The 16,041-nt window shown below is 50.5% G+C and overlaps 2 protein-coding genes across 2 annotated transcripts in view; one reads left to right on the top strand and one right to left on the bottom strand.

The window, feature by feature from the left end:
- Positions 1 to 16,041, top strand: part of LOC119978124 (major facilitator superfamily domain-containing protein 4A-like) — a 64,493-nt gene that overhangs the window by 25,680 nt on the left and 22,772 nt on the right. Inside the window, exons 2-3 of the mRNA XM_038819529.1 lie at positions 9,041 to 9,239; positions 11,983 to 12,225. Coding sequence (XP_038675457.1) covers positions 9,041 to 9,239; positions 11,983 to 12,225 — 442 coding nt within the window. The remainder of the gene's footprint in view (positions 1 to 9,040; positions 9,240 to 11,982; positions 12,226 to 16,041) is intronic.
- The window catches only part of LOC119978126 (ETS domain-containing protein Elk-4-like), a 133,048-nt gene continuing 120,761 nt past the window's right edge, over positions 3,755 to 16,041 (bottom strand). Inside the window, exon 6 of the transcript XR_005463394.1 lies at positions 3,755 to 3,796. The gene's annotated coding sequence lies outside the window, so the exon portion shown is untranslated. The remainder of the gene's footprint in view (positions 3,797 to 16,041) is intronic.

Raw genomic sequence — 16,041 nt, 5'->3', positions numbered from 1 at the left:
CCCGCGAGTAGGAGTCCTGAGGCGCCGTCCAAAATGGTGCCGTAGATGGCGGCACCCACGGGGCGCACGTGGGCTATGGGGACGAAAATGGTGGCGCCACGGGTCGCACGTGGGGGGTGCTGGAACAATGGGCCTGGCACAAAGCAGCGAAATGTCCCTTCTTCCTGCAGGTCTTGCAGAATGCGCTCTGTGCCAGGCAGCGCTGCCGGGGGTGCTTTGTCTGCTCGCAGAAATAGCACTTGGGCCCCCTGGGGTTGGCTGGCTGCCGCGCGGCGCAGGCTTGGGGTTGGCTGGGGGCGGCTGCTTGTGGGGCCCACGATGTCGATGAGGGGTGCGCCGTGCGGTCAGGAGCGTACGATTGTACATTACGGGAGGCTACCGTTAGTGACGCGCGAGTTGCTTGGTCGCCGTGAGCTCGAGCATACCCTCTTCTAAAAGGCGCAGGCGGATGTACGCCGACCCCATGCCCGTAACGAAAACGTCCCTGATTAAGAGTTCAGTATGTTCAACCGCCAAAACTGCCTGGCAATCGCAGTTTCTCGCCAGGATGTGCAGGGCACGCCAGAAATTGTCCAGTGACTCACCAGGCAGTTGTTGCCACTTGGACAGAAGCTACCTGGCATAGAGTTTGCTGATTGGCCGGATGTAGTTCTCTTTCAGAAGCGCCATGGCCTCAGTGTAGTTGGGTGCATCCCGGATAAGGGGAAAAATATCGGAGCTCACCCCTGAGTACAGGATCTGGAGTTTCTGTGCTTCTGAGGATTGTTCTGTCGCTGATCCGATGTAGGCTTCAAAGCAAGCTAGCCAGTGATCAAAGGCCGACGTGGCTTTGTCTGCTTGAGGGTGCAGCTATAGGCGATCTGGCTTGATGCGTAGTTCCATCACTGTAATATCTCTGCTTAATACATTGATGCACTATCAATTACGACGAGACGACAGTAGAGAGTAATCGAGGCTTTATTAAACAGAGATGTGTTGCCTCCTGCAGCTGGTACCGGAAATGACAGCAGCTCGGTGATCACACACATTTATACTCCGCCTCCTGGGCGGAGCCAGCTGGATGGGATCTACCCCCATACCTGTAGTACAGGAGGCTTACCATATTACTTCTAATACACGTATTATACAAACAGTGGTGACTACCGCAGTGGTGCCGAAGATAAGTTAACTCAGTTGGCTGGATGGCTGGTTGGCGATACGGAGCGATGCCCACAGCGCAGGTTCAATTCCCATACCAGTGGAGGTAATTCTCCAAGGCCCCGCTCTGTCTCAACCTTGCCTCTTGCCTTGAGATGTGGTGATCCTCAGGTTAAATCACCACCAGTCAGCTCTCAAAGTTGCCTTTGGTCCTCTGAGACTGTGGTGACAACAATTAGGGTGTCAGTGTGTTAGTTCCAATCCCCTAACGAAACTTGTGGCCTGTCAGTGACAATTTTGGGAAAATGCCTCCTGTTTTGTGGATAACTTTGTCCGGTGGATTCATGCTCACTGGAAACTCCATATGCCTCAGGGAAGTTAGAAAATAAAAAAACAGATCATTTGGCCCAACAGTGCTTGTCAGCAATCACCCTCCTTAAACTACTTTCTGAATCCCCTTTCCCTTCAGCAATCTAATCATCAATGTTGATGCAGTTTCTGCGTTCTGATGGTCAGATCCCACCATGATCTCACCCCTGGCATTCTCTGTTATCTCCTACAGCCCGATAACCTTCAGAGAACTCTCTGCTTCTCTCACTGTGGCGTCTTGTGCATCGCCGACTTCCTTTCGTCCACCATTGGGGGCTTTGCCTCCAACTGCCTGGGCCCAAAGCCCTGAAAATTTCCCTCTCTCTCCTCCTTTCTGATGTTCCTTCACACTTTCCATTTTGACCGTAAGCGTTTCACCGCCTGCCTTAGTGACTCCCTCTTTGGCTCTTAATTCTTTTTTTTTTTGACACCTTCCAAGGTCTCTTTGGATGTTTTTCCTGTGGTATTGGTGCTTTATAAATGCAGGAGGCAGGGATCTCTGATTCCCCCAGGCGTGTGATCCCGGTGGCACGCCATCATAGATTATCATAGAATTTACAGTGCCGAAGGAGGCCATTCGGCCCATCGAGTCTGCACCGGCTCTTGGAAAGAGCACCCTACCCAAGGTCAACACCTCCACACTATCCCCATAACCCAGTGAGCCCACCCAACACTAAGGGCAATTTTGGACACTAAGGGCAATTTATCATGGCCAATCCACGTAACCTGCACATCTCTGGACTGTGGGAGGAAACCGGAGCACCCGGAGGAAACCCACGCACACACGGGGAGGATGTGCAGACTCCGCACCGACAGTGACCCAAGCCGGAATCGAACCTGGGACCCTGGAGCTGTGAAGCGATTGTGCCATCTGCTGGCAGTGGGATTCTCTCTTCCTGCCGCCTGTCAATGGGATCTCCCATTGAAGTCACCCCACGCCGCCGGGAAACCCGGGGGACGGGATGGGCTGACAGCGGGAAAAGAATCCCAACAGCCGGAGAATTCCAGCCAGGGTGCTGTATTTAAGACCAACTCTCAGATCATGCAGCCTGTTAACTATTTGTACTCAATCTGATCAGAATCCCACAGTATGTCTCCTATTGCCAGCCAGGTGCATCCTGTAGCAAGTCGTTATGCCTAGTTCCTCTCTTCTAAACAATACCAATGTCACACTGTGGCACAAAGTCCAGTTCTGTACAAATGCAAAACCCATTTAATCTGATTAGGGAACAGAATAGATGCAAATTCTGTTTGTTTGTCTCATTCATGGCCAGACTGCTTCGAGTCTCCCCTTCCCACTCCAACCCCCCCCCCCCCCCCCCCCCCCCCGCCACTCCTGCATAAAAACCCAACTAAATATAACATATCCTTCAATTGTCCTTGCAGTGATTTGTGTACAGTTCCCAGCTGATAATGGCTTGTTTTTGATTGTTGATTTTACTGCACATGACTTAACAAACAAAGCAATAATATGCTTTACATTGTATTACTGCTGACCAGTGCTAATATTAAAACTCGTAACGTACAAATATCACTTAAATCATGAATTCAGTTTTTTTTTAATACCTATCTGGGTAAATCACGTAGATTGAAGTCATTGTTTACTGTCGTGAGTCACTATTGTGGAATTTCAATACATGTTTTAACAATAGCAGGTTTTGAAACATTTCTGTACCTTGCGAATCCTTCCAACCCAATGATCCCTTGTGAATGTACAATTCAATACAGCTGTGCTTTTGTGAGAGATGGGAACAGTGGACGGACAGACAATGAAGAGTCAGAAGGTTGCGCATTCACGTCTCACTCTAGAGAGTTGAGCACGTACAGGAATCTCATTGTATGGCGCTCTGTGCCAGTATTGAGGGAATGTTGCCACATTGGAGGTGCTGCCATTCGGACGAGAGCACGGTAGCACAGTGGTTAGCACTGTTGCTTCACAGCACCAGGGTCCCAGATTTGATTCCCGGCTTGGGTCACTGCCTGTGCGGAGTCTGCATATTCTCCTTGTGTCTGTGTGGGTTCCTCCCACAAGTCCCGAAAGACGTGCTGTTAGGTAATTTGGACATTCTGAATTCTCCCTCCGTGTAACCGAACAGGCGACGGGGAGCTTTCACAGTAACTTCATTCCAGTGTTAATGTAAGCCTACTTGTGCCAATAAAGATTCGAAAAAAAAACTGATATCCCCTCTGCCCCCTTCGATGGACATAAAAGATTCCATGGCTCTGTTTCGAAGAATTGCAGGGGATCCTCCTCCGGCGCCTGGCCAATATATATCCGCTAACAGTATTGCTGAAACAAAAGATGAACTGGTTATTTATCAGTTTGTGTGATTCTGCTGTGTGGACATTGCCTTTTTTATTCATCACATTTCAACATTGACCCAAAATGCAACATATTAGCTTCAAACAGATTTGCGATATTCCCAAGGTCATGATGAAAAAAAATGTAGGTTTACATTTATCTGGCACTTTTCAAAATCACTGGGCACCTCAAACTTGCAATCAAGTACTTTTGAAGTGTAGTCACTAATGCAATGTAGGGAACTCGGCAGCCATAGATAACCACAACAAACAGCAATGTGCGAATAACCAGATAACCTGTTTTTGTGATTTTAATTGCTGGACAAATATTGACCAGGACAATGAGGAAAGGGAGGCCTTGCGGCCCATTGTGTAGCACCCCTGCCCCTGGGCCAGAATTTCCAGGTTAGAGTCCTGACCCAGGACTTGATGGACAAAGAAGGTGCGTTCATTGAAAAAAATAAATTTAGAATACCCAATTCAATTTTTTTCCAATTAAGGGGCAATTTAGCGTGGCCAATCCACCTACCCTGCACATCTTTGGGTTATGGGGGTGAGACCCACGCAGACACGGAGAGAATGTGCAAAGTCCACACGGACAGTGACCCGGGGCCGGATCCAACCCGGATCCTCGTCGCCGTGAAGCAGCAGTGCTAACCATTGTGCCACCGTGCCGCCCTGAAGGCACGTTCATAACGTGGTCAAGTAAGTTGGATATCAACCTGCAAAACCTCGCTGGTGGCGAGAGTGGGAGAGACACCTGGTGGGTTATGTTTGATGCGGAGTGACATCCTTCATGCTATCAGCCTCTGGTGCCAGACCAGCGACCTGTTCCAGGGAAAACCTCACTCTGGAAACAGGTGAATTTTGCCTCGTGCACCACCACGTGCAGGAAGAGCAATAAGGAGCCCAAGGAGAACTCCCTTTCTCATTACACCCACCTGATCAGTAGGACTTCAACCCAGAACCTTCTGGCTCAGAGGCTGAGAGCTACAACTGAGTCACAGGTGAATTTGTTGAAGTACTAGTTCCATCCTTTTGAAGCACACTTGTGATCTGATTGTCCTATTTTGTCATTTTGCATGTCCCAATCAGCTGGCTGTCATTCCTCCAGAGGTCACTGCTCACTGACATAGTGCCAGAGGGTCAGGGGAAGCCGATGAAAATTCCCTCCTCACCCTCTGTCAGACCTGACCACCTCACCCCCACCCGATCCTAACGCCCTGCCAGACCATACCACCTTCCCTCACCCCCCTCCCCACCACCCAACCACACAGCCTCCTGCACACCCTACCCTACTGGCCCCACCCCCACCCAAATCCAACCCCCTTCCAGACCTCACCACCTCGACCGTACCCCCCTGCCAGACTGCATCACCTCCCCCTCCCCCCACCAACCCCACAACACCCTGCCAGACCACACCACCTGACCCCATTGGCCCCACCCTCCCCTCCAGGCCTCACTGCCTCAATCTCACCGACCCCACCCCCTGCCAGACCACATCGCCTCCCCTCCCCCACCTTACTGCCTCGCACAACCCTCCCTGACCCCATCGACCTCTCCCTCCCCGCCAGACCTCACTATCTCGATCCCACCCACTCCAAAACCCTGTCAGACTTCATCACCTCTACCCCACCATACTTCCTCTCACCCGCCATTCCGCACCCCCCACCCCGGCCAACTGACCGTACCGCCTCCTTCACACCCAGTCCTACTGGCCCCCCCCCCTCCCCCAGCCACCCATCCAGACCTCACCACCTCCCCCAGCCCCCACCCCAGCGACCCCCCGCCCCCCCGCCCCCGAGCCCAGTGCCTCCTTGCGTCAAGGAGGAAAATCAATCCTGTTGAAAATGTGTGAAATTGGCTGTGCTGCAGGAGCTGAAGAGATTCACTTTCCTGCTGGCTGGTTTCAAACTGTCTTTGCACTTCATTACCACAAGAGAGAAAGGTTGCGAGCAGAGTTATTGCAAAACCAGAGCTTATTGATCTCCTGTTGTATGCAACGGAACTGTAACATCGAGTTGTGGTATTATGGGACTTTGCCATTGTGAAAACCTTGAGGTGCTTCAAAGGAGGAAACCAGTCAAAATGTGAGGCCCAGTCACAAAGAAATATTGAAATAAGTGAGAAAAAGACTTGGTCAAACAGTTTGGTTATAAGGACCAGCTGCGGAGTGAGAGAGGCAGAGCGAGAACTCCGGAGCTCTGGACTGACCAGCTGAAAATACAGCCACCTTCCGCTGTAGGAGTTAAATTCGGAGATGCTCAAAAGGCCCGAATTGGAAGGTTGCAGATATTTTGGAGGGTTGTAGTGCTGGAGGACGTTCGTGAGGAAGGGATGAGGTCACGGGAAGATGTTTTAAAATCGAGGTGTTGCCGAGCGGGCGCCAAAAGGACATTGTTGTCCCCCATCCCTTTCCTAACTTGCTGTGGCCAGCGTCATTATATTAGAATAGACAACAGTGAGTCCAATCTCTTTGTCAGCTTTACCTGTCTGTACCTCAGATTTCCCAAACCGTCATCTTGAGATACTGATCTCAAACCCTGAATTAAGTAGGTATTTGGATGATAGAACCTGCTGGAGGCCCTAAAGGAGGTGGATGCTTTGAACAGAGAAGTTGAAGGAGAGATTTGAGAGGGGTTCGCAAAATTATGAGGTGTTTGTTGGAGCAGACAGGGAGAAACTTTCAACGGTCAGGGGTGTGGGTAATCATGAGGCACAGATTTCAACAATTGTCAAAAGAACCAGAGGGGAGATGAAGAAAATTGCTTTCTGCGTCTGCTCGTTATGATTGGGTCAATTGAAGACTCCAGACTGATAGATTTCCATTAGGCAGGACGTTAAGGGTCAGGGAACCATAATTACGATGATGTAATTGAACAGCGGAAGAGGCTTGAGGGTTTTAATGGTCTGTTCTTTTTGCTATCTACGTGTAGGAAGAAATCTGTGATGCTTCTTGGGTTCTTTAATATTCGGGTATTAATTGGAATGGCTGTATGTAATAGGGATGACAAAACCTCTGAGACGGTCCTCTTGACAGAACCTTGTGTGGCTCCAATCCTTTTGTGTAGTCAATCAAAGGTATATCTGAACATTTCTGGCTGAACCGCAGTTGTTCAGTCAAAGGAATGCCTGAGTAGACCATTCGGCCCATTGAGTCTGTTCCGCCATTCATTGAGATCATGGCTGATCTTTACCTAACCCTACACCCCTGACATCGGCCAACAAAAATCTATCTCCGTTTTACTACGAACGTCCTCTGCACGAACAGGTGTTTCCTAATTTCACTCTGGAAAAGTCTGGCTCTAAAACTTTGACTACGCCCTTTAATTCTAGCCTTTCTAACTAATGTAGCGATCGAAATCTTCCGTTTAGTCTCACAGAATCACAAAATTGTTACAGCGCAGGAAGCCATTTGGCCCATCAAGTCTGCACTGGCTCTTGTAGACTTCAATTGAATCGCCGCTTAACTTTCCAAACTCTAGGGAATACAACCTGGTTTGCTTCATCTCCCCTCATAGCTTAATCCTTGGGGTCCCGGTGTCATTCAAGTAATTCTATGTTGCATTCATTCCAAGCTTTCTAAGATGCAGGGGTGGATTCTCTGCTCCCCGGCGCCAAAATCACGTTCAGTAAGGGGGCGGGGAAGACCTGATTACGCCAATATCGGGGGCGGTGCCACTTTCGCAATGCTCCGCTCCCTGAAAAGCGGCGTACTCTAGGAGTGCGCCACGCTACGTGTCCACGGCTTCAGGCCATTGCCTGAGACCTGCCCCGCGATGCTCCGTCCCCGACTGGCCGAGTTTCCAATGGCATGGGACACGTGTCATCTCACCCGTTGTGAACTTAGCGTGACGGCTGCAGACTCAGTCCAGCACTGCCGCAGTTGGGGGAGGGCCAATCCACGAGCGGGGGGGGGCTTCATTCGGGGCTGGAGCAACAGTGGGCGGGCGGTCCGGGCGTGCACGCGGCCCAAGTGGGGCACTATTTTTCCGGTCTGAGTCCGCCATGAAGCACGGCGCGGCCACGGATCGGAAATACTCAGGGCAGGGAGCTCTACACTGCCTCCCTGCTAGCCCCCAGCAAAATGGTGAATCAATGGCCGTTTTGCACCAGTTTTTCTGGCGTAAAACACCACCGTTTTCACGCCGGCGTGGGGACTTAGTCTCCTAAACGGAGTATCCAGCCCGCAGTGTTTAGAACTGCTCATTCTAGTCCTCTGCTGAGGCATATAACCAATGGCGAACTTTGACTTGTGGTTCTCCTAACACATTCTCAATGCCTTCCTATAATTTCAGCAGAGCACAGTCATAGGCACTGCCCCTCAGGAAGGATTGACCTTAGAGGGAGTACCGTGCAGATTCACCAGAATGCAGAGTCAGCTAGACTCGCAATGTTAGCTCCCTTCTCTCTCCCCAGATGCTGTCAGACCTGCTGAGATTGTTCGTTATTTTCTGTTTTTGTTTCAGATTCTAGCATCCGCAGTAATTTGCTTTTATCAACAGAATGCTACCTGGGCGGGTCGGCACGGTGGCACAGTGGTTAGCACTGCTGCCTCACGGCGCTGAGGGCCCAGGTTCGATCCCGACCCCGGATCACTGCCCGTGTGCGAGTTTGCACATTCTCCCTGTGTTGCCGTGGGTCTCACCCCCACAACCCAAAGATGTGCAGGGCAAATTTCCTCTTAATTGGAAAAAGAGAATTGGGTACTCTAAATTTATTTTTAAAAATAGAATAATACCTGGGCTAAAAGGGTTGCATTGTCAGGACAGGATGCAAAGACCTTCGTTTAGATTTCACACAGCAAGAGAAGATTAATGGTTACCTAAATCAAGTGTTAAGGGCAATTCAGGGTGGGCAATAATTGGGACTTTGGCCGGTCGGGGGCAGAGAATGGCGGACGGACCTCCAGCAATGGCCGTTGGTATACGTGACGCAGGTACGCCGCTTTTCTGGGCCCGGAGAATCGGGGAACTGGCGGCGGTCCCGATTTCATGCGCCAAAATGGATTCTCCGCCCCGGCGCCGGCCGCATTTTCGGCGTCGGGGTGCGGAGAATCATGCCTATGGTTCAGAACAATTTTGAAACATTAATTTACAGGATGTGCCCACCACCTCCCTCTCATGTATGTCTGTATTATCACGTCCATAACAGCCCAAGAACCAAACCCCATTATTTGAAAACTCATCCCTTCCCCTTTGTATTTCAATAACGATCTAATTTTGTTTACTAGGTTCTCCTGCTCTCTGGGTGCTCTGTTTGTCTCCACTCTACTGATATCAGCTGTGTTTTCCATCATTCCCTTCTGCAACAATGTGATCATCCTTGCCTTCGTCCTGGCTGTGGCTGGGCTGGCCATGGGCTGCATTGACACCATCGCTAACCTGCAACTAGTTCGCATCTACCAGAAGGATTCACCTGTCTTCCTGCAGGTCAGTGTACACTAGCTGGGCAGTGTCAGTCTTCAGGTGGTTCCCATTCCAGATCCTCATTCTTCTGTCGGACCACAAGCATCAGAATGTACAAAATACAAACAGGAGTTAGCTACAACCCTCAAGCCTAATCCATCGTTCAATAGATTCATGGACAATCCTCTAGGTCAATCCTCTTTCCCACCCAATCCCCATATCCCTCGATTCCCTGAGTAGCAGTTTTCAGCCTTGATTGTACTCAGCGACTCAGCAGCCACAGGTCTCTGGCATCGAGAATTCCAAAGATTCACAACCCTCTGGGTGAAGAAACTTCTCGGCCGGAATTCTCCGGCCGTTGGGATTCTCTGTTCCTGCCGGCAGGACGCTCCCGGCCCTCGGGTTTCCCGGCAGCATGAGATGGCTTCAATGGGAAACCCCATTGACAAGCGGCGGAAATCCCACCGCCAGTGAACGGCGCCCCGCTGAGTAACACGCGGCTGGGAACCGGGGAATCCGGCCCCACGTCAAATGTCTCCGTATATAATGGACAACCTGATGTCTGCAGCAGCTATTTTGAGCACAGCTGGATCACACAGCGAACAAGCAGTTAATTGGTATTTAGTGCTGTTGATCGAGAGAGGGAGATCGGCCAACAGACCTTACAAAGCCTGCGAACAATTGTTTTTGTTTGACCTTAATTAATCAGGACCGCACTGAGGTGTGTTTGACTTTCGAGATTGGGACCCTCTGACCTAAAGGCGAGAGTATTTATGTTTAGGGTCATGCCTGGCACAGTGCCAGCATTGGTGGTAGGAGGAGAGGAGAAAGTTGCTCAGTTGGCACAACAGCATATGACAACCTAAGAGGAAAAATACAGAAAGTAACGCCATGCGACAAAGAACAATACAGCACTGGAACAGGCTCTTCGGCCCTCCAAGCCTGTACCGGTCATGATACCAACCTTTGCCAAAGTGAATTTTCCTGTCCTTGCTAATGCCCAGCAGCCCAGGATACCCGTTGTGTATATATAAGGGCTGTAACCGTCGGAAAATGTTGCAGAAGGCCATATGGGCCAATGATGAACCATTGTATTTTTTTTTTATAAAACCCACCTGCTTCAACCATCAATGTTTGCCATCGATGACCACGGTCCTTCAGGAATAGCTGAGCAATTCTGCTCCCTCCACAATGATGTCGTATGATTCTAGGAATATTCCCGGTCATCGGAATAATGGGCCGCCTGTCCAACTCAATTTCACTCTGCTCACGTATCCAAAACCCTCGGAAAGCATACAACAACAACTCTCAATTATAGGGGTTTGTAGCTTCACGGTACAAACACTCAAAAACATGCTACAGGGAGTGTTATCAATCAAAATTTGACACCAACACATATAAGGAGCTGTTATTACAAGAGGTAGTTTTTAAGAAACATGTTCAAGGCGGAGAGGGAGGAAGTTCCAGAGCGTAGAGCCCAGGTGACTGAAGGCACAGCTCGCAAAGGTGGGACCAATAGAATCAGGGTGGGCAAGAGGTCAGTGTTGACAATGTGCAGAGACCTCTGAGGATTGTTGGGTTGGAGGAGATTACAGAGATAAAGACAGCGGGGTGGGGGGAGGGGGCAGGATTTTCCATGCCCTCCTGCGATGTGTTTCTCAGAGGCTCCCCATTCACCGGCAGTGGGATCTCCAGGTCTTGCTGCGGTCAGTGGAATTTCCAATTGAATCCGCACCCCGCCGCTAGTCAACCCACGGTGAGGGTTTGAGGGTTCGCCAATGGTGACACCAGAAGATCCCATTGCCGAAATCCCCCACCCCGGCCAGCATGTATGTAGAAGGATTGGAACTCGAGAATGGGAATTGTCAATTTGAAGCGTTGCTGACGAGGGGGGGCCTAGGTGGCTGAGTTGGGGCGGCAGGGAAACACAAATTGAGGAGAATTAGGATACGGACAGTAAAGCTTCAGGTAAGCTGAGGGTTACGGAGGTGGGAGGTCTCTCAGGTTGCGAGCAGGTGCTCATCAATCATTAAATCTGACCCCTTCCGACCTTGTGAAAGTCTTGACTTCTCAAACTAAACAATAAACGCCATCACAGTCCCTAAGCTCTGTGGAATGAGACCTAAATCCCTCAGTGCTTTGTGCTTGAAGGAAAGAATGGCAATAAATTAGTTTGTTTATCAACCTAGGTCACTCTGGCTGGAGCTGGAGTAAGGTGTGTTTGATAGTCATTGCAGGCTCGAGAGGACTTCAGATACTAACCTAAACCTGCCTCTTTTATTTCTTCCCCCATGCTTTTGCAATTTGCCTGACTGCATAAAAAAACAGAACTCAATTCAAATGTCATGATATATTGAATAAAAAGAATTTGCCCAACCTGTGTATTCTATTGTGATTACGGTGTGCAAATTATTTAAGACCGCACCTTCAAGTAAGTTTCTAAATATCAACCAATGGCATTAAATTCTCCAGTCAGATGTGTCTTATTTTTGAGAACGTTAACCCTCTACTGGGGCGAAAACAAGCTGCGCTACAGGACACGGATAGGTGGATTTGCATGGGTAGTCCGTCTCAATTTGCTTGAGTTTTTGAATGTTACAAAATGGCTGACAGAGAAACATAGAGTGACTTCTGCGCCAAGGCACAACTGGAGATTGAAGCCTTGAGATGACCCCATGGTATAAATGTGTGCTTCTTCTTTCCTAATTCATTGATAGATAAGAACACGCGGCTTGGTTTAATGGCCTCCTTTTCTCTTTGCGAACAGGTCCTCCATTTCTGTGTTGGCTTCGGTGCATTTCTAAGCCCCATGATAGCAGATCCCTTCCTCTCTGAAACGAACTGTATTCAGAACAACCTGACTGCGAATGGGACTTTCTCGGACTTGACGCACATTCGAAAATCCCTGTTCCCCCACCGCGTTGTGAACAATACGCACATCGTTTTGCCGACCGACGGGCTTGTCACCTCACAGGTGTCCTACGCCTTTTGGATCATGGCCCTAATCAACGTGAGTAAAATACCCAAAACGGGTGCATGTGAACTGTACCGAGCGTGCAATGGTGACGGGCTGGAAAAGACCAAGCCTGCCCATACACCATGACGACATCTCACCCCCGCCCCCCCTCCCCCAACCCTCACTGAGCACTCCCATAGGATGGCACGTGGCACAGTGGTTAGCACTGCTGCCTCCCAGCACCAAGGACCTGGGTTCACTTCTGGCCTTGGGTCTCTGTCTGTGTTGAGTTTACACATTCTCCCTGCATCTGTGTGGGTTTCCTCCGGATCCTCCAGTTTCTTCTCACAGTCCAAAGATGTGCAGGTCAGGTGGATTGGCCACGCTAAATTGCCCTTTAGTGTCCAATGATGTGCAGTTTAGGTGGGGTCACAGGGTTGTGGGCTGGGAGTGGGCCAGGGTAGGGTGCCATTTCAGTGCAGACTTGATGGGCCGAATAACTCCTTCACTGGAGGAATTCTATGGTTCACCTCCAGTCTGACCCATCAACATAGGGGTGGCCTAAAACCAGAAAAAAAATCACAGGGCTTGTTAGGTAGGATTGGGCGGGATTCTCCGACACCCCCGCCGGATCGGAAAATCCCCAGGGGGAGGCGCGAATCCCGCCCCGTCGCCCTGATGCCGGCTGCCATATTCTCCGATGCCATTTTTCGGGCGGGGACAGGATTCCAGCCATGCCAATCGGAGGCCGTGGCAGCATCCCCCGGCAATTCTCCAGGACCCGATGGGCCGAGCGGCCGTCCATTTCTGGCCAGTCTCGCCAGCGTGAATTACTCACCTCACGCACGGCGGGACCTGGCAGGTGCGTATGCATGGGCAGTCCTCGGGCGGGGGGGTTTCCGACCCCAGGAGGGCCCGCACGGAACAAGCCAACCCGCAGATTGGTGACACTGGGCCCACAGATCTGCGGGTGGGCTTGTTCCGTGAGGCCACTTCTTCCTGCTGCGCTGGGCCCCTCTAGGGCTCTGCCATGGCCGGCGCAGAGAAGAAAAGTTAGGGTTCCGCGTATCCGCGAGATCACGCCGGCCGTTCCGCGCATGTGCAAACTTGCACCATACCTCCGGTGCCAGCTGGAGCGGCGCCAACCTCTCCGGCATCCACCTAGCCCCCTAGAAAGGTGAGAATTCCTCACCCTGGGGAGCCGTTGACACCGGAGTCGCGGTGCTGGTTTTCCCGCCGGTGTGGGGACTTAGTCCCCAGAAGGGAGCATCCTGGCCCTTATCTGGAATTTCTTCTCCAGTCCCCTCAGGTGATTGAAACCAGTCAACGGGGATCATGGGAATCAATTATTATCTATGAAGACAGTTTTGATCCACGTGTTACTTCATAAAGGCAGGAATCGTGGCAGCCACCCAGTGTACCAGCTACCACAAATATCAAACAATCAAGCTACCTGACAATCTGAACCTGACCCAAGAAACGTATGATCGTACAATCTGACATCACAGGCCAGATTCTCGGCCCTCCCCATGGCGTGTTTTTCAGTGGCCCACAATTAGCTGGCAGCGGGATCTACAGGTCCAGCTGCTGTCAATGGGATTTCCCATTGAATCCACCCCGCGCCACCAGGAAACCTGCGGGACCGGATGATCCCGTCCCACAAGAGGAAGCCGTCCGGCCCCCATTGAGTGTGCTGTCTCTTTGATGCGCTCCACTGTTTTTGCAATAGTCCTTCAAATGACTTTCTTTTCAAGTCTATCTCCAATTCCCCTTTGAAAGTTACTACAACACGCGATTACGTTTCAAATATACTCCATTAGAACGGGTGGGGTTGTGAAAGCCACTGAATCAAGGCAGTTCTTCAATTTCTTTCCTCCTCTCTCAGGCATGATGCTCCAAGTCATAACCACCTTCCCTGCTAAAAGTAAAATAAAGCCTTTCCCTCATCTTCCCTGTTATCTGGCCAATTATCTTAAACCCGTGTCCTCTGCCAGTGGAAATACTTTCTCCATCGACATGGTGTTGCTATTGATTCCAAATTTCAGAACATCCAACTTTTTGACTAATTAAATACTTTAATCCTGCCAGCAAGCACCAGCAAATATAATTGCTTGAAGCTAGGAATTGCTCCAAACGTTATTGTTCAACAAAAAATGGTGGACTGTTTGGAAATTGAATCAAATTTGCTTCTTTCAATGTTAAATGCCCTCCAGGTTCAATGGGCAGCATGGTAGCATTGTGGATAGCACAAATGCTTCACAGCTCCAGGGTCCCAGGTTCGATTCCGGCTTGGGTCACTGTCTGTGCGGAGTCTGCACATCCTCCCCGTGTGTGTGTGGGTTTCCTCCAGGTGCTCCGGTTTCCTCCCACAGTCCAGAGATGTGCAGGTTAGGTGGATTGGCCATGATAAATTGCCCTTAGTGTCCAAAATTGCCCTTAGTGTTGGGTGGGGTTACTGGGTTATGGGGATAGAGTGGAGGTGTTGATCTTGGGTAGGGTTCTCTTTCCAAGAGCCGGTTCAGACTCGATGGGCCGAATGGCCTCCTTCTGCACTGTAAATTCTATGACATCTATCTGCTGCCTAAGAACTGTTTGCGGAATTCCATGCAACACTCAACACAGGCCCTTACCTTCCTTGCCCCTGGACCTGAATCTCGACTGGGAATCATTCTGGCGCAGAAGGAATTCATTCAGCCACTGAACCTGTGCCACTTCTTTGTGGGGTAATGGTGTCAGTATCTATTACTCTACCATCGTAACCCTGCAAGTTTACTTCCCCTCAATTGCTCATCGAATTTCCTTCTGAAATCGTTTGTCGTCTCCGCTTCCACCACCCTCGTGTACAACGGGTTCCCCCTTATTAACATTTGCTGTATAAAAAGAGAATAAATTTAATGGCGCGATTTAACGAAATGAAACAGAGTCCCGTGTCGAGTGCATTTATCCAGGTGTTTCCCGGCTCCAGCAGTGCCGAAAACGACCCTGCTATCGGACAGGACCCTGTTTCATTTCTGGGTGTGGGCGAGGAAAGCCCCTCCAAGGACACACTGGCGTCCGGACCCCCCAATGCCCCAGCTCATCTATGAGGAGGTCATCATCCCCCCACACCCTACATTAGAAAAACAGGGCACCCCCGGGCCCGATGCACAGTGTGGGCAAGATGCCATCCAGGCACCATCAGGGTGGATTATGAGTGGCAGTGCCAGGATGCCCAGGTGGCATGGGGGGGCAGCCAGGGTACCACCCTGCCCAGAGCCCAACCCACCCAGGGGTCCCCGACCACCTGGGAAATTCTCCCATGTGCCGGTACGCCTGGTCCCGTTTGTGGAGACCAGTGCTACATGGCACCCATCTGAGGGCTCCTCGGTGAGGGGATTCGATCCCGGACGCTGGGTAGATCATAAGAACATAAGAACTAGGAGCAGGAGTAGGCCATCTAGCCCCTCGAGCCTGCTCCGCCATTCAATGAGATCATGGCTGATCTTTTGTGGACTCAGCTCCACTTTCCGGCCCGAACACCATAACCCTTAATCCCTTTATTCTTCAAAAAATACTATCTATCTCTATCTTAAAAACATTTAACGAAGGAGCCTCAACTGCTTCACTGGGCAAGGAATTCCATAGATTCACAACCCTTTGGGTGAATAAGTTCCTCCTAAGCTCAGTCCTAAAATCAGGCGAGTGCATATCTAAGCGTGTCTTACTGTAATAATGCAGATATGGGGCCCACATATTGTGGGTGGGTTCCTGATTGTGATGTCATGCGGCATCCCATCATATCTCGTGAGAAACCTCTCACGGAGTTTACCGACCGCATCACGTCAGGCGCGGCCATTAGATTTTGTGCAACATTTCAGATCAATTACCTGA

Source organism: Scyliorhinus canicula, chromosome 15 (assembly GCF_902713615.1).
Source record: "Scyliorhinus canicula chromosome 15, sScyCan1.1, whole genome shotgun sequence".
Classification (NCBI taxonomy): Eukaryota; Metazoa; Chordata; class Chondrichthyes; order Carcharhiniformes; family Scyliorhinidae; genus Scyliorhinus; species Scyliorhinus canicula.
Note: the sequence above shows the minus strand (reverse complement) of the source record. Positions and strands in the feature narration are given on the sequence as shown.